At 43.7% G+C, this 17754-nt stretch overlaps 4 protein-coding genes across 10 annotated transcripts in view; all 4 read left to right on the top strand.

Moving 5' to 3' along the window:
• Positions 1-17754, top strand: part of LOC117732666 (E3 ubiquitin-protein ligase TRIM21-like) — a 703346-nt gene that overhangs the window by 132873 nt on the left and 552719 nt on the right. The gene's annotated exons all lie outside the window — the stretch shown is intronic.
• Positions 105-5672, top strand: cct4 (chaperonin containing TCP1, subunit 4 (delta)). Its single transcript, XM_034535984.1, has 13 exons — positions 105-422; positions 1355-1407; positions 1509-1598; positions 1717-1825; positions 2303-2567; positions 2685-2817; positions 3150-3289; positions 3383-3479; positions 3930-4040; positions 4130-4260; positions 4625-4859; positions 5256-5369; positions 5502-5672. Exons 1-13 carry the CDS (start codon positions 308-310, stop codon positions 5514-5516), a joined length of 1608 nt encoding a protein of 535 aa, XP_034391875.1. The 5' UTR covers positions 105-307; the 3' UTR covers positions 5517-5672.
• On the top strand, positions 5773-13731 carry fam161a (FAM161 centrosomal protein A). Of its 3 annotated transcripts, none has more exons than XM_034535608.1 (7): positions 5773-6575; positions 9111-9370; positions 10031-11257; positions 11489-11656; positions 11753-11852; positions 12032-12156; positions 12569-13731. In XM_034535608.1, exons 1-7 carry the CDS (start codon positions 6411-6413, stop codon positions 12846-12848), a joined length of 2325 nt encoding a protein of 774 aa, XP_034391499.1. In that variant the 5' UTR covers positions 5773-6410; the 3' UTR covers positions 12849-13731. The 3 variants fall into 3 exon arrangements, with proteins under 3 accessions (XP_034391499.1, XP_034391508.1, XP_034391518.1); XM_034535617.1 differs by having other exon boundaries at positions 12538-12666; XM_034535627.1 differs by lacking the exon at positions 12569-13731 and having other exon boundaries at positions 11978-12150.
• Positions 14503-17754, top strand: part of xpo1a (exportin 1 (CRM1 homolog, yeast) a) — a 28648-nt gene continuing 25396 nt past the window's right edge. For 2 of the 4 annotated variants that reach the window (XR_004609590.1, XM_034535294.1), the window contains exons 1-7: positions 14911-15187; positions 16204-16336; positions 16497-16598; positions 17223-17295; positions 17394-17455; positions 17544-17588; positions 17674-17754. The exon at positions 17674-17754 is cut by the window's right edge and continues 101 nt beyond it. Coding sequence is in view for 3 of the 4 variants with exons in the window: in XM_034535294.1 (XP_034391185.1) it covers positions 16211-16336; positions 16497-16598; positions 17223-17295; positions 17394-17455; positions 17544-17588; positions 17674-17754 (489 nt within the window). In the remaining variant the exon portion in view is untranslated. The other 2 variants (XM_034535306.1, XM_034535313.1) reach the window with 2 other exon arrangements.

Here is a 17754-nt window from a genome sequence, read left to right as displayed (position 1 = left end):
TATTGTGTGTAAATTGGATGTTAAATGACATCGTAAACAATTTGTTTATCAGCGTGAACAGATTTCTCTACATCGGTAGTCGATGCGTCATGTCTGCGAACGTCATCTCCGGGCCGTTTAACATCCGGGTCCTTCCCCTCTCTACGCAGCAGCCGGTTCTTTCTAGAAGTTTCCGATCGAGACCCCGGTGGAGATACTTTTTCATCCGAGTCCATCCGCAGCCGAACCGCCGTGTTTCAGCTCCGGGACCTCGCCGGCCCTGTTCTGAAAACACCCCTCAACGTCCTCCGTCGATTCTCGAGTCGAGATGCCCGAAATGATGGCGGCGCCGAGAGCATCCAACATGGGTAGAAACAAAGGGATGTACGTGGACCGCGACAAGCCGGCCCAGATTCGGTACAGCAACATCTCTGCTTCTAAAGGTAGGTTCAATATTCACAGGCTGTATTTTTATTTTATTTTTTAATTAAACTGCTAATCTTCACCGAAAACCTCGCCTCTCAAGACGGGTGTCATGGCTGTGGGCAGGGCTGCGCACCGTTATTCACGGGCGTTAGCTTTACACCGGGTCCGAAACCCTAATTCAGAAAATAAAAAATGCAATTTTTTTAACAGTCAAATGCTACCAACACTTTATTAATTCATTCAAAAACAGTCCCCGTGTGCTCCCCTGGCCATGGCGTTGGGGTCGCTTCCTTAACGGCGGTGCTCCCCGCTGCAAGATGCTCATGACTCGACACAATCTCGGGCTGCAGCTAGCACGGTGGCCCCTCGATGCTGCACACTCACTGACGCATGGCCGGAAGCTAAATGCAAAAGGTTCATGCCTAATAAAATGTGTAGAGACAACGCAGAGACAGAGAAATACAATGTGCATATAGTTTAGAATATGGTGTCACAGGGACATTTTAATAAAAGTGCAGACAAAAACAGGAACAAGTTAAAACCAGACTCTAAACTAACAAATGCACAACTGTCAAATAGTGAGCTCATTATGAGGCACTCATTTTTATATTGGAGAGGGGGAAATACCTTGAATAGCATCACATTCATTGCATAAACATCCAGATTGAAAGCCAAATATTTTCCGAATACAGAATATAACTTGCAGGTACATTATGAGACACAGAGGGCTGTAAAGGCAATGATATCCTTGTTTATCCTTTTTTAAAGGGTGGTGTTAAAACTGGATTTTGACAGCTGGATTCCCCTCTTTGCTGTGATGTTGGTCTTGCTTGTGAATTATTTAATGAACTGAAAATCCTATTATGTTCGCTTTATTAGTTGGGAGCACCCTAAAAATGGTTATATTGCGGTTTCCGTACTCTCACCCTTCCCCTGCCTTGTTTGACAGCTGTGGCCGATGCCATCAGGACCAGCCTGGGGCCGAAAGGCATGGACAAGATGGTGAGTTGTTTATTTTTTTTTTTTTTGTGGCTTCACGCTGATGTCTCCCAGGTGTCAAGTGCGTTGATTCTAAAGCGGGTGCCATTTGTTTTGTTTTTCAGATCCAGGATGAGAAAGGTGACGTGACCATCACCAACGACGGCGCCACCATCCTGAAGCAGATGCAGGTTCTCCACCCTGCTGCCAAAATGGTACGCTGACGTTTTCATTAACCTGCAGCCCAATATGATCGGCTGTAAACCTCATTGGGGGTTTTAAGAGGAACTCATTTTAGTTGTTTTTCCTACTCTGTGTGTGCCTTTTCTTTAGCTGGTGGAACTGTCCAAAGCCCAGGACATCGAGGCTGGAGACGGCACCACCTCCGTGGTGGTGATTGCTGGAGCTCTGCTGGACGCCTGCTCCAAACTGCTGCAGAGAGGTGAGAGCTTCAGAGGAACAAACGGACACTAAAATGAGCTACTGCCTTTATTGGAAAAGCTTTTGTGTGTGGAAATGATGCTGGTTTGGCAGTTTGATGTGAAAATTAATTGGCTTTTTTTTTGAGAGTATCCACCTGTTTTTTTTATTCACACCTTAAAAACGAAAACATTGAAAGAGGTCTCGAGCAGATTTTTCTAGTTTATTTCAAATCCAGACACGGGTCCTTTTTTACTTTATTTTGCAGTGATTAATCTCCATTTCTGAATAAAATAAGTCGAGGCCAACTGTTCAATGGGTTTCGTAGTTTGTGAGGACGTGAGAGAAAGAACTCTCTTGTCGTTTCCTTAAATTAATTTAAAAGTCGTCTCTCGTGACCAGAAAACTGAATCCCAATGTCGCATCTTTTACATTGCTTGTGTTGTTCCACCAGCGGTCTAAAGCACCACTAATGTTACCGCGTTGTCCCGTCGGTCAGGTATCCACCCCACCACCATCTCCGAGTCGTTCCAGAAGGCCGTGGAGAAAGGCGTGGAGGTGCTGACGGACATGAGCCGGCCGGTGCAGCTGAGCGACCGCGAGACGCTGCTCAACAGCGCCACCACGTCGCTGTGCTCCAAGGTGGTGTCGCAGTACTCCAGCCTGCTGGCGCCCATGAGCGTGGACGCCGTCATGCGCGTCATCGACCCGGCCACCGCCACGGGCGTCGACCTGCACGACATCAAAATCATCAAGAAGCTCGGGTGAGCGCGAGAGTGCCGGAATCCACGAATCATTTTAAAATCAAAATGTTTCTTTTTTTAATCCGCTTCGAGTACTGATCAGGATTTCCTTAATTTTTTGTGTGTGTGTGTGTCCAGAGGGACCATTGATGACTGCGAGCTGGTGGACGGCCTGGTGCTGAACCAGAGGGTCGCTAACAGCAGCGTTTCCCGGGTAGAGAAGGCCAAGATCGGCCTGATCCAGTTTTGTCTTTCTCCTCCCAAAACTGATGTGAGTTCTCAGAGGAAAGATGTCTGCATTTCTAGTTCATGTTGGACTTTCTGTATATTGAGGGAAATACGTCTTTAGTTGCAGCCTTTTACCTTTTTTTTTAAAAAAGGATGCAATTTTTTTTTTTTTTGTACAAAAGAGATCCAGAACATGATGGTATGCAATTATTAAGAACAAGTATATTATTAAAGTTCCCAGCAATCAAAGCCACCCCGAAAACTATTCTGTAAGCTTTAATTGGAGGCGCATTCCCAACGGCTGGCAAACTCCTTCATGGTCCTTTTCCTCTCCTGACCTGCTGTTTTTTGGGTGGGGGGTGTTTTCGTGTGCAGATGGACAACCAGATCGTGGTCTCGGACTACGCCCAGATGGACCGGGTTCTGCGAGAGGAGCGCTCCTACATCCTCAACATGGTGAAGCAGGTCAAGAAGGCCGGCTGCAACGTGCTGCTCATCCAGAAGTCCATCCTCCGGTGACCCAGAAATACGATCCCGGTGTCAAATGTCAAGACGCGGACGAGTTATAAACGTGCTTCTAGCTAACGACGAGCCGTCTGTGTTCACAGAGACGCTCTGAGCGACCTCGCCCTGCACTTCCTCAACAAGATGAAGATCATGGTGGTGAAGGAGATCGAGAGGGAGGACATCGAGTTCATCTGCAAGGTGAGCGCCGCCGGTTTCAGTCTTCATGGACGTCGACACGCTGATCGGATTCTTTTTATCTCCGTCATGTTGTCATGTTAGTTTGTCTCACGCCTCGGCAAATAAAACTTCATTAAGGAGCTTCGTGGTGAATTCTGCTGAATATTATTGTACTTTTCTTGTAAGCTTTCTTAAAAACCGACTGAGGCAGGTGGACATTTATACTAAGAAGTAAATGTTGTGTTTTAGGTTAGGGGTAAAAAGAAAAATACTATTTGATATTCTCTGGGTGCTATTAAAAAATAAACCCAATTTAAAAAAAAAAACTGGTTTATCTTCTTTAGTCAAGACAAATTGTTTCATAACTTATTTAAAATGACTTTTGTGTCCCGTTTAACAACAATAATATGCGATACGTGACATCTGCTAATACGTCTGCTAGTGAAGTTAAAAACCTGGTCTCCCCTCCAGACTCTTGGCACCAAGCCCATCGCCCACATCGACCACTTCACTCCAGAGATGCTCGGCACGGCGGAGCTGGCTGAGGAGGTCAGCCTGGACGGCTCCGGCAAGCTGATCAAGGTAGGAGGTCGAGCAGTTCTCAGATCAGTGACGCTGTTGTCCGTGGCCTCCCAACTCCTCGTGTAACTGTTTTCCGTTGCTCTTTGCAGATCACCGGCTGCGCCAGCCCCGGGAAGACGGTGTGCATCGTGGTTCGAGGCTCCAACAAGCTGGTGATCGAGGAGGCGGAGCGCTCCATCCACGACGCGCTGTGCGTCATCCGCTGCCTGGTCAAGAAGAGGTGGGTCATTTTTTTTTTTGTATTCGCTGCAGTTTATTTTTACTAAACGTGAGAAAACTATATTAGAAATGCAATAATAAAAAAAAATATCTGCGTTCAGGCCCAGATTCCCTCTTACAAAGGCGCTCTTGCATGTTCTTCCTGCAGTAGCGTAAGAAATAGAGGAACAGAACTTTGGAAAGCTCCCTGTTAATCCATTCCGGGTTGTCTCGGCAACTCGGCCCGGGGACATCCGCACATGTGTATATATTTATATTTCAGAACAATAAATGTACAATACAAATGTTAATATTCTCTTTGTTACAGTATTATGTTTTTAGCAAACACCTTTCCGTAACCTCTCCACCTTCCTCCTCTTCCTCAGGGCTCTGATAGCCGGCGGCGGCGCTCCGGAGATCGAGCTGGCCGTGCGCCTCGCCGAGTACTCGCGTACCCTTGCCGGCATGGAGGCGTACTGCGTGCGGGCGTACGCCGACGCCCTCGAGGTGATCCCCTCGACGCTGGCCGAGAACGCCGGCCTAAACCCCATCTCCACCGTGACGGAGCTCCGCAACCGGCACGCTCAGGGAGACAAGATGGCCGGCATCAACGTCCGCAAGGTCTGCCGCGCTCTCTCTCCTTCTCCCATGTTGACGCTTCGTGAGGTTTACAGAGACTATAAGTCACAGAGTCGTTTAATATCCCATAGGTCCTGTTTTTAAGCTTATCATGGCACATTTTATATATTTAACTTTCAGCTGCCTTTGGGCTCTTGAACCAGCAGTTTTCTCTATTTAACAACATTCACAGATTAACTATTTATCAACGAATAGGAAAAATGCTTGATGTATTAATCAATAATAATTAGTCACATTAAATAATGATATAGCAATATTAACACCATATGATGCTGCAGCCTTAACGGCGTCCTCGCCACACACACTTTCCAACAGGCGGTTCATCCTCTAGTCTCTTTGACTGACTGGTTTTCCTGTGTGTCTGTTAATGTGCGACAGGGAGGAATCTCCAACATCCTGGAGGAGCAGGTGGTGCAGCCTTTACTGGTTTCCATCAGCGCTCTGACCCTTTCCACAGAGACGGTCCGCAGCATCCTCAAGATCGACGACATTGTAAGAAACCGTGGATCAAATGGGTTTTTTTTAAAAAGGAAATGTAGATACGACTGCTCTTGAGACTTTATTGGTGTTTTTATTGCGTCTAACGAGAATCTGTTTTTGTTTTGCTTGTTTTTTTTTTCTCAGGTGAACTGCCGATAAAGCGATTTGAGTTTTGTCCACTAAGCCTGCTCGTACTGCGAAGGGATCGGAGGACTCTTTCGACGTCTTGTCTGTTCAGATTTCCGCTGTAGTTGTTACGTTGCGTAATTAAATAATAATAAAAAGGCTTCTTTCTTTTTTTTTGTTGACACTCCAGCTGTTGTCTGTGTGACTCTATTGCACCGCAATGAGGTGAACGGGGGTAGTATGTTAATAGAGTACAAGTAATGGGTCTTTTTTATTATATTTTAGAGGATTTTGAAACCCTTATATGGCTGAATTTAAAGTTACGGTAATTGGTATAATTTGTTGTTTGCCCCTGTAAATCTTCAAGATTATTCCACATCAGTTTTCCACATGGATGAACTTTGCTCTTAGCAAGAAACAAAATTATTCAACATTTTTTTAGAACGTTCACATATTGTTGAACAATGAATTGGCAAACAAGGCGTTCTGATTATATGAGTGTTAGAAAAAACTGTTCTATAAAATAGGCCATATTGACATACACTTAAAAAAACAAACCTGAAATATATTAATAGACACTCTCCTCCTCAAGCTAAATTATTTATTATATTTAAATATCTTTAATATTTTCCGACTACTACTTCCACCACGAGATGATTCGGCTATAGTCAGCTAATTTGTTAAAACTATTATGCTTTTATTTTGTTACTGAACCCGCCTCTACTCTACTTCCTGTCGCGCTGCGTCACTTCCGCCCCAAACGACTTCCGTTGCTAAGGAACCAACCTGGATACGCCGTCCCTCGGGCACGCAGCACGGCGGCTCCTGGCTACTCTCAAAAATACCGTATATTTAAAAACGTCATATATATATATATATATATACTTTATATATATTTTAAACAACTGGAACTAATTCTACGACGTCATGGCGAACGCCCACCGGACCAACGTGCTGGTCACGTCATGTCTGAAGACGCCGGTGGACCCGCGCACCAGAGCCCCGTTAGCGTCCTACGAGCGCGAGAGAGTGCTGCCGCACGCGGCCACGTGTCACCGGGACCACCGGGACCACCGGCACCGGGACGAGGAGGTACCGGGCAAAGAAGTACCTTAATATATATATATATATATATATATATATATATATATATATATATATATATATATGGGTTGCACTTGAGTACATGTTTGGGAAAGGCTAGAAATATTGTATGTTTTTTTTTTACTTCACTAGTTATATTGATTCTCTTAGCCAGGGAACATATTTACATATTGTAATATATTTAATAATATAATGTTTTGACTTCACTAGTTATATTGATTCTCTTAGCCAGGGAACATATTTACATATTGTAATATATTTAATAATATAATGTTTTGACTTCACTAGTTATATTGATTCTCTTAGCCAGGGAACATATTTACATATTGTAATATATTTAATAATATAATGTTTTGACTTCACTAGTTATATTGATTCTCTTAGCCAGGGAATATATTTACATATTGTAATATATTTAATAATATAATGTTTTAACTTCACTAGTTATATTGATTCTCTTAGCCAGGGAACATATTTACATATTGTAATATATTTAATAATATAATGTTTTAACTTCACTAGTTATATTGATTCTCTTAGCCAGGGAACATATTTACATATTGTAATATATTTAATAATATAATGTTTTGACTTCACTAGTTATATTGATTCTCTTAGCCAGGGAATATATTTACATATTGTAATATATTTAATAATATAATGTTTTAACTTCACTAGTTATATTGATTCTCTTAGACAGGGAACATATTTACATATTGTAATATATTTAATAATATAATGTTTTGACTTCACTAGAGTTATATTGATTCTCTTAGACAGGGAAAATATTGTAATATATTTAATAATAATATAATGTTTTAACTTCACTAGAGTTATATTGATTCTCTTAGACAGGGAAATGTTGTAATATATTTAATAATAATATAATGTTTTAACTTCACTAGAGTTATATTGATTCCCTTAGACAGGGAAGATAATTAAATATTGTAATATATTTAATAATAATATAATGAGTTAACTTCACTAGATATTAGATATTGATTCCCTTAGACAGGGAACATATTTGAATATTTATTAATATTATATTATATTGTTTTAACTTCAATAAGGTTATATTAATTTACCAATATTTACAGTTGACATAAATAAAATAAAAATATATTGTGATATGATTACTGTACTAATCCAGCCACTAGTACGCAAAGTATCTAAAACAAAAAAATAAAAGGCTTAATTTAAAATAAACTAAATAATATGTTATTGTACCATAGTGTAGTCTATAATATAACACTTTTATATGAACTGTTCTGTATAATATTTACATTTGATAATTTTAGTACATTTATGCTGAAAATACAGCTGTAAATAACATTTTGAATTCAGGATTTTTACTTGTATTCTATAGTGTATCTATAAGTATTTTTAGACTTCTACTTTTACTCAAGCAGAAGTTCTTAGTATTAATTCTGGTGTGAAGCTGCAGTTCAACCTCAACTTTTAGTTTAAAATGCCTTTAAAACGGCTTCTTTTAGGGATACAAGTTAGGTCGAATTAAAAGTCTGGTAACTTAAAATACAACAATAACAATCATTTTAATGTTTCCTTACTGGTGGTGGTGTACCACAATTATGGCAACAATGATCAATGTAATTAAATCCCATTGTCTTTTAAAGCCACAGTAAAGAGTCAGTCATTATTATGGCAAAAAAAACCAAAACATTTTAAACTCCTGCCGAGGATACAAAGAGTATTACGGTAGTTTACCTAGAAGTTAATCTATATATATATATACACACTACTTTATAACCAGGGATTTAAGGTCATAAAGATAGAATATAAATACAACGTTTTAAATTAATGGATTTACTTTCCTTCCTTGTATTTATTCCAAGAGTTTTTATTGCAATTCACTCCAGTTTTAATATTTTATTATATATAATAATGACATCATCATGTTAGAGTGACAAACCTATCCAAGAGGAAAATTAAGAATAGCACACATTCACAAATGATAGTTACTTAAATGTCTCCCGTTTATGACGATCCCGACTTAACACTGAACAGGTGACAGTTTCAGGTCATGTGGGGGATTTGAACCCGTTTGACTATCTTTAGACATCCGTGTTGACTAGATTACCCAGACGCCACGTTCTGTCCCTAATCCCAAAACACCTAATTGCCTCCTGGACATCGGCGCCCGGTCCCGAACGCCCTCACGGGGAATCAATGTGAGGATCCACAGAGCCAGGCGCCCGAGGTGGGGCGGTGGGGTTCACTGGTGGTAAGCCGCCCTTTGTGCTCCACCATATGGCCCCCGGGCGCTGCCGTTAATAGGCTTAGGAGGAGGAGGAGGAGGCCGAGCGGGGCCGCTCTGCTCCTGGAGGCCTGGTGGTTACACGCTTTGTCCCGCAGCCAGCATCAAACGGAATAGTCTGGAAGCCTCGGGCTGCATTTCACATCACGATATATACAAAATATAACAGCTTGTTTTGGTTTTTTGCCGAGGTCTCCCCTCGTAGAGTCATAGAAAACTGAGCCGAACGTGACTTTTGACCTCTCCAGCTGGAGTACGAGGACTCGGGCTCCGATTCCTGTGACGAGGACCACGTGGGGAAGAAGGGCGGTCCTCTCGCGACGGCGGACTACAGAGGGGCGGGAGACCGCCTCGACCTGAGCGAGATCTTCTTCTCCAACGAGGAGTACTACAGCAAGCTGGAGGAGCTGAAGAAGGCCCACCTGCGCACCATGGCGGAGCTGGAGAGCATGTACCGGCAGAAGCTGCAGCTCAGGGCCGTGGCGCCCCTGGAGGCGGGCGGCCACAGGTGGGTGGCTTGTGGTCGAGGTCGTTGGGTCGTGGAGATTCAAAGTTAATAGTGTTGAGTTCATCGTGTGGGGAGGTTTAACTTTTACAACTGTAGGAAATAGACAAAAGAATACTCATTCTGGCTGGAGAGAGGTGCTAAATCAACAGTTTATAGAGCGACAGCTTAAAGGGTCTGTGTATATATATATATATATATATATATATATATATATATATATATATGCATGCTCAAAAATAAATTCTTGCTCTCATTAAGTGAGATAATTAGTGTTTGTGTTATTTGGGTGAACTGATCCTTCAAATCTCTATATATTTTCACTTTGATAAATTAAATTGTGTAAAAAGTGTAATTAAAGCTGAAATCATAAATCAATTAGTTGATTGACAGAATGTTAAGCATGATCAGCTGTTTCAATAATATCCTAAAACACATCTATAACCTTGGTGTGTTGAACAAAATAAGTAATTTAAATATTGTCGCTTTGGACTATGGGAAATAATGAGAGCATTAAAAAAAATCTGCCAACATTTTAAAGACAAAATGAGTAATCAATTAATTGAGTTGGGCCCTACGTTACCGTGACGACGCTATCAGCTGAGCAGCTGGCTTCATTGCGAAACGGTGCGTTTGAGTGATTTGGCGTGTTCTCTCCGGCAGGCTCCTGTGGTCGAGCAGCAGCCCGGCAGCTTCGCGGCGTCTGAGGAAGTCTCTCTCTGCCGTTGAGCTCAGGAGGAGCTCCGGAGCGTCGGACTCGGCAGACGGAGATGAAGACGCCACCGACGAGGTGGGAAACGGTCCTCTCTTTTCCCCCAAAGAACACATCAAGAACATGTGGCGCGACTTCCGGCTGTCGCCTCACCACCACCACCTGTCGTCCTCCTCGGTGCACAGCCTGCCGGCGGGCCAGGGGACGCCGCCGAAGGGAAAAGGGAGGAAGAGGCGCGAAGACGGGGAGGAGGAGGAGGAGCTCTGGAGACACAGGCTCACCGTCCCGAAGCCCTTCCAGATGATGCTGCGCGAGGCGGAGCGGCAGAAGCGCGGCGTGAAGTCGCGCGCGCAGATCGAACAGGAGAACGCGGAGCTGCGGCGGCGGCTGGAGGAACTGACGGAGTGCCAGAAGAAGTTCCGCGCCGCCGCCGTGCCGGCTCACGTCCACCTGCCGCTTTACGAAGAGCTGCGGGAGCGCAAAGAGGAGCGGCGGCGGCGGCGGGAGGACCAGCACCCTCGATCCGCCCAGAAGCCCTTCAGCTTCCTGGAGAGGGAGCGGCTGAAGAAGGAGCAGAAGCAGCTGCACCCGCAGCAGCAGCCGTCCGACCAGGAGGCCGTGAAGCCCTTCAAGGCCAAGCCCGTGCCCAAGGCGGTGTACGCGGCGGCGTCGGGGGAGCAGATGAAGGAGGAGCAGCTGTATCGGTCCATCAAGATCCAGATGAGAGCGCAGGAGATGCTCCACAGCGCCTCCATGCCTCGCAGCATGCTTGCGCGGCGCCTCAGCGACCGCAAGAAGACCGGCGAGGAGGGCGGCGCCGCCGCGGCCTCGGGGGACGACAGCTTCTCCCACAGGCCCCACATCAACGCCGAGGTGCCCGACTTCAACGCCAGCTACCGGCGCTTCCAGAGGCACCTGGAGAAACAGAAAGGGGCGAAGCCCACGACCGCCTGCGAGCCCTTCGAGTTGAGGACGTCGCGCATCACTTCGCACCGCGAGCGCATCCTGGCCGACATCGAGAAGGAGCAGAGCAGCCCGCGGACGAGCCGCTGGCCGTACGTCAGCCCCGGGCCGGCTCGCAGGGCGACCTCCAGCCGCTGTTCCTCCCTCTCCGGCAGCCTGGAGCTCCTGCCCACCAAAGTCACGGATGCCAGCAAGAAGCGCGAGGAGGCCGTGAGGTACCACCGTAGAGCTCCAGAGGCCCCCGTTGTCGTGGAGATAGAGACACGACACAGATGTTTAGGCACAGTCTCCTTCTGTGTTTGAAATCTCCCATCGTCCCAAAACCATTTGTTCCCCTCCCCCTCGTAAACCGATTGTCGCACCTCCCTCCATCCTTCTGAAGTCCCCCCCCATCCCAAAACAAAGAACCCTCCCTACGTCTGTGACCGGACTGTCTCCCCGAGCAGAAAGGTGCTGGAGGAGAGGAAGAAGGCCGACGAGGAGGAGGAGCGCTGGAAGGAAAGGCAGAAGCGGAGGGAGAAGAAGCTGCAGAGGGTGGTGCTGAAGCGCGCCCAGGCCAACGACCCCCACCTGGCGCTCTCGCAGACGCACCCGACCAAGCTCAAAGAATTCAGGTACCGACGCGGCGGCGAGCCGAGCCGTCGGAAAAAAACAAACGAAATGCGGTCGATCCACAATTTATGTATTTTTTTCCCGTGTGTCTTCTGCAGGAAACAAGAGCTTCAGCGCAAGAAGGAGTACGAGCAGGAGATTAAAGAGATGCAGCAGAGGGTGAAGGGGAGGCCGCTGCTGCTGGAGCAGGTCGCACAGGTAAACAGAGGCCTAAGCCTTAAAGCAGACCTGTGACGTGACCGTGTGATCGTCACCATGACGACTCGGCTGTCCAAATCCTAACACTGTCGAAGGCTTATGTACTCAATGTCGCCCATTTCTAGATATGTTTTTAGGATACACAACATACGTAGACTCTCTGATTCTCTCGACGACAGAGGAACGCCAAGCAGGCGGCGGAGAAGCGCTTCACGGACGCCGTGCACGGGTGTGATCTGACGGAGGAGTTCATCAGCAGCACGGCGGCACGCCGAGCCTCCGCCGCCGGTGACGGCAAACACAGGTGAGTCCTGAGAGAACGAACAAAAGGGCAGCGACCCGCTTCAGAGACACGTAAACGAAGGATTTGGTCCATGAAAGGTCAAAAATAAGGTTGCGGTTAATTCATTGTCAAACATTCAAGAAAATATTGAGAATCCAGAACGTAAAAATAGTGCAGAAGTTGAAATAACAGGATCAAATATAACATGTAAAATGTAAAATATTTCTACAGAAGTGGCAAAATGATTAATGAACTTTGCTGTAAACACATTTATGTTAAAAAAAGCTTGAATGTATTGATCTGGTGAAATCAACACGTATTTCACGGCTTCAGTAGACGGAGCTGTTGTTAGTTCGTGGTACATTGTTGTTTGTTTGTTGTTTGTTTGTTGTTGTGAAGCAGCACAGACATGCGACGCTCTTCTGTTTGCTAGTGACCAAGAGGAGCCGGACATGGGATACAAACCGGTCCACTACAGGAAGGTGCTCCTGGATGACGAGGGCACCCCGGAGGAAAGGGACGGGGGCAGCGGCGCCGCTTCACCGGGCCGCCGCGACGGAGGGGACGCCGCCGCTGGCCGCCGCTCGGGTGGTGACCACCGCGCCGACGACGACGACGACGACTCGGACGGAAGTTACCGATACTCGGACGATCACGAGGACTACTCGGACGACAGCGAGCACGAGGCCGCACGGCAGGAGGCGGCCAAGTGATGTCATCGTGTTTTAAAAAACAACAACTCAAGAACGCTGAAGAGGAGGCTCGTTATCCCATAAATGAGGATATTTAAAGATCTTTAACCTGAGGTACATATTACACGCTCATTAGTTCACTCTACCGTGAGCAGTTAGTTGGGATTGTGGGCGCTCTTGAATAATCAGCATCATTTTTTCGCATCATTGCTGATATTTATCTTTTTTTTTAAATGTGAAATGTGAATTAATTTCAGTACTTTTGTTCTGTTTTTCCCCCATCGTTGGAATTTTTGAGGGCTCAATAAAATGCACATGTTTCCCATCTTAACCAACGTATTTTGACAATTTTCACAGCATAAAAAGCACAATAATTAATAACATTGATGACCCTCAATACCCTCCATGCGACGTACTAATACAGCCTTTACTCGGCATACTGCACCATTTTATACTGACAGGAAATGGTCATACGGGCAAAACAAAAACAAAGTGTTAATATGTGTAACTACGAATAGTTTCTTTAACTTGTTATACATTTATTCGCAGTTAAAGATGTGTTAGATCAGAACGTAATCTACGAGCTATTACCTTGTATATATATTTTTTTAAATAAATATTATTGGTTTAACTATGAAGCCTTTTGTAATAAACAAACTCAGGATATAATATCATGATAAATGAATGAATCTGAAATGTATTCATGACTCTGATAATATTTTTTACTTAACTAATGTTTTGAATGCAGGATTTTAACTTAAATAAGTTATTAGTACTTTTACTTCAAAAAAAGATCAGAAAACTTCTTCCACCAAAGTTTAAGACGTTTTTTTTAAACGGAAGCAGCTGAATGGAATTTGTCCGTCGTAAATTTATATTATTTACAGCTGTGCTGTGACAAAAAGTCTGGAATAAAAAGGCCTAATTTCAATGAATTTACAGTTATAAGAGGAACAAACACAGTTGATGTCACTTTAGATAAAAGACTATTAAATGTGACAGAAATTGAGTAACTTGTATTGTTGTTTTTGTGTCTTCATAACCTTGTTTATGTCGCGATGGACCATCTGCAATAAAGCCACTTGTTCAAAACAACAACTTTGACATTTTATTTTGTTCGGATGATGTGTGAACGCACTAACTAATGCCACGCTGTGAAATAACCACTGCAAGTAAAAGTACTCTTATAGTACTATTATAAAAATATATATATATATATATATATATATATATATATGATGTATTTGGATTAACCAGTTGAGAGGGTTTTAGAATAGTTTATTTAATCCTACAATAAAGGAACACATTCAGTTTGTCACAGTACAAAAAGTACACTATTTATCTCTAAAATGTGAGTAGAAATACAAAGTGGCACAAAAATAGGAATACTAAAATACCTTGAAATGTGTACTTGATCAAAGTACTTGACTACATGTATACAAGTACTTTCCACCCCCTTGAATTTAAGTTATTAATCATCATTCAAGGGCCTGTTTGGTATCGTCACGGAGAGGTCAGACAGACGAGAGAGAGAGAGAGAGGGGGGAGGGAGGCTGAGCTAGATTGACAGCTTCCCTCAGCCTATGACAACCCCTCGTGACGCGGGTCGCCGGCGCGACCAATCGCGTGCCGGAGTGGGCGGGTACATAGTCCAAATTTTTACGCGGCGCTCGACGGGGCCGAAACACCCGAGAATGAATATCCCGGTCTCAACCGGTTTCAACCGGTCCGCGGTTGGAAGCGTGAGCTTAGAGGAAGAGCACACTTGCAGGCATTAAAACGTCTCTCACACCGTGCGAACCAGAGGCAGAAATAAAATTTAAAAAAAACCGAGACTCTTTAAATAAATATATATATATATTTATTTTTGTTACGGTGGTTATGACCCGGATTGCCACTCAAAAAGGTGCGACTCCCCGTGAACGTTGACTTTTCCGTTTAGCCGTTGCTCCTTTAGCGTGGTGGGAGTCGGCTGTAGCCACTGGTAGCTCCCGAGAAGATGCGTCTCAACTGGCGGAAGACGAGAAGCAATAAGGCGGCGAGGAGGTTTTAAAAAAACGACAAGAAACCAGCGGTAACGGTTCTTTTTCTCTTTCTTTTTTTTTTTTTTTTTTTTTTTTTAAAATAAATAAATTCGCTCCGTCGGTTTCATCGGGGGGGAGTTAGCTTGTTGCTATCGAAGGTTACGGAGCCGTGCAAGCGCGTGCAATGAGATAACGTGACGCCGTTTTTTTTTTTTTTTCTTCTCCTCCACAATATTCCGGGTTTTTCCAAAGAGTACAAGTCAACATCCGGGTATCCGATACTTTTTTCTTTTTCTTTTCTTTTTTTTTCACGAGTAGGACGGCGGACACAAAAAGGTGAGTTGTGTTTTTTTTAAAGCCTGATCAACTATAACCATCCGTCAAAAAAAAAAAAAAAAAAGTATTGTATTGTTATGCTCGGTTCGCCACGTGGGGGCGCTGTTTCCATCTGCTACTGGTTCCAATGGGTGTCGTGGTTTGGACCACGAGGGCTGAGTGTCTTGAACAAGAATAACTTGTTTCTGAGTTAGCTGCTACGCAAGCGGGTCATGAACACGGTTTTACAATACCATAAATTCATCCTTTTTTGTTTTATATATAGCTATATAATATTTACGCATCTGTTAAGTGCAGTGATGGAAAAAAGTATTTTACCTCCATTAAAAGTATTAATACCACACAAAGTGAAAGCATCGAAATGTACTTATGTGTTATTGGAATATTCGTATTGATGCATTTTAATGTCTCACTTAAAATACTAGTAGGTAATTTAGAATTGAAAGAAAGCAATATTATTCTTTAAACTGATGATCATGTGTTTTTTTTTGCACTTTCATTTTGACCTGAAAAGTAACATAACTTACAGCTGGCAGATAAATGTAGTTTAGTACAATTAGAAAGTAGAATACAAAATAGTTCAGTACAAGTACCTCAAAATTATACTAGATTAAATGCACTTTGGTACATTCCAACACTGATTGAATGTAAAGTTTGTGTTTACTAGATTGACATACAGTGTTTATAATATTAAGGAAATATGATTTAAAGTTATTTATTTTCCTATGCACAATTAGAGAGTGAATAAAAATAGATCTCAGGCTCCAATAATGCTCGTATGTCTAAAAAAATCCAACCACATGTACAGTAATTAAATAATATCTAAACTGTAATTTATATGGGAATAGTGTATATGTGAAATGAGAAGTAATAAATATATATATTTATATTTAATTGTGTGTGTGTGTGTGTATATATATATATATATATATATATATATGTATATATATATATATATATATATATAACTAAATATAAATAATGTGTGTTGAAGTCTGTATCGTTTCTCCCATCAGAATCTCTATGCCAGCAGAAATGACGATGTTGGCCGAGCACCCAGCCAGACAGCTGCTTGACTTCAGTCAGAAACTGGACATCAACCTGTTGGACAATGTTGTCAACTCCATGTACCACGACATCGGATCCCAGGTGACGACCAGCTCCCATTCACTGTGGTCGATGTGTCACATTTAGCTTATAAACTTGGTTATAAATATAGACGCTACGCAGCAATCGGAGGAAGGCAGGTCCAATACGACGTCTTAAGAATAGAGAAATAAACGTGCGCGTTTTTCGTGCTCTCTTGTAGCAACGAGTGGCCCAGGAAGTCCTCACCAACCTCAAGGACCACCCAGACGCCTGGACGAGGGTCGACACCATCCTGGAGTTTTCGCAGAACATGAAGACTAAAGTACGTACCCGGCGCACGCCGGAGCCACGAGCTCGGCAACCGTAATAATGTGAGCTGATGTTTATCCGGTTTGAGCGTTGACTCTTTTTCTCCAGCTCGCCGTTGTAAGTGGTTGTGATCCTGCGACATTATTTCTAGCTTCGCTGCGTCTTCGCTGTCGGGCAGCTCTCGTTGTTGCTGTTGTTTTTTTTTATTTTGTCCGTTTTGATGACTCAACTCTTGTGCTGACTATTCACACACGCGTCTTCCTCTTTAGCACCACAGTCGCTGCTGCCAGTGGCATTAAATGCTGCAAATGAAATGGCAAATAATCTTGCCTTCGGCTGCTTTATATTTATATATATATATATATATATATATATATACACACAGTTTCTTCACTGTGATGGACCAAGAAATATTACATCCTTTACGTTGATTACAAACATTTACAAATGTTCATTTATTAAAAGCGAGAGTCTATGAAAATGTGTCTCTCAAAAAGCTGTAGGATCCCGGCTGCAGTCTCTTGACTCCTAACCCATGTATATGTGTAACATCGCCATGGAGACGGATCAAAAACCAAACCGTGGATATTCTTTTTCGTTTGTTGTTAATTGGCGTTCATGCGTCTCTTCCTCTCAGTATTACGCGCTGCAGATCCTGGAGACGGTCATCAAAACACGCTGGAAGATTCTCCCCCGAAATCAGTGCGAAGGTCAGTTTGATGACATCGAATGAACAGAACGAGGTTTTCCAATTCGAGCCGCGTGTCCCTTTAACATTTATTAATGTATTTTGTTGTTGTTTTTTTAGGCATCAAGAAGTATGTCGTCGGGTTGATCATCAAGACGTCTTCGGATCCCGCAAACATGGAGGTGAGCTCGCGCTAGTGAACCGTACGGCACGTTGTAGCCGAGCGTCTGTGGATGCTGACGTCGCTCTTCTCGATGTTCCTTTTTGCAGAAAGAGGGCGTGTACATTTCAAAACTCAACATGATCCTCGTACAGGTAAATGAACATCTTTTTTTTTTGTTTGACGCGCGCGGTACGAGAGAGAACCGGTGACACTTCTTCTCTGAAACCCGTTTTTTAGATCCTGAAGCAGGAATGGCCCAAGCACTGGCCCACCTTCATCAGCGACATCGTGGGCGCCAGTCGGACGAGCGAGAGCCTC

Source organism: Cyclopterus lumpus, chromosome 1, assembly GCF_009769545.1.
Source record: "Cyclopterus lumpus isolate fCycLum1 chromosome 1, fCycLum1.pri, whole genome shotgun sequence".
NCBI classification, from domain to species: Eukaryota; Metazoa; Chordata; class Actinopteri; order Perciformes; family Cyclopteridae; genus Cyclopterus; species Cyclopterus lumpus.
Note: the sequence above shows the minus strand (reverse complement) of the source record. Positions and strands in the feature narration are given on the sequence as shown.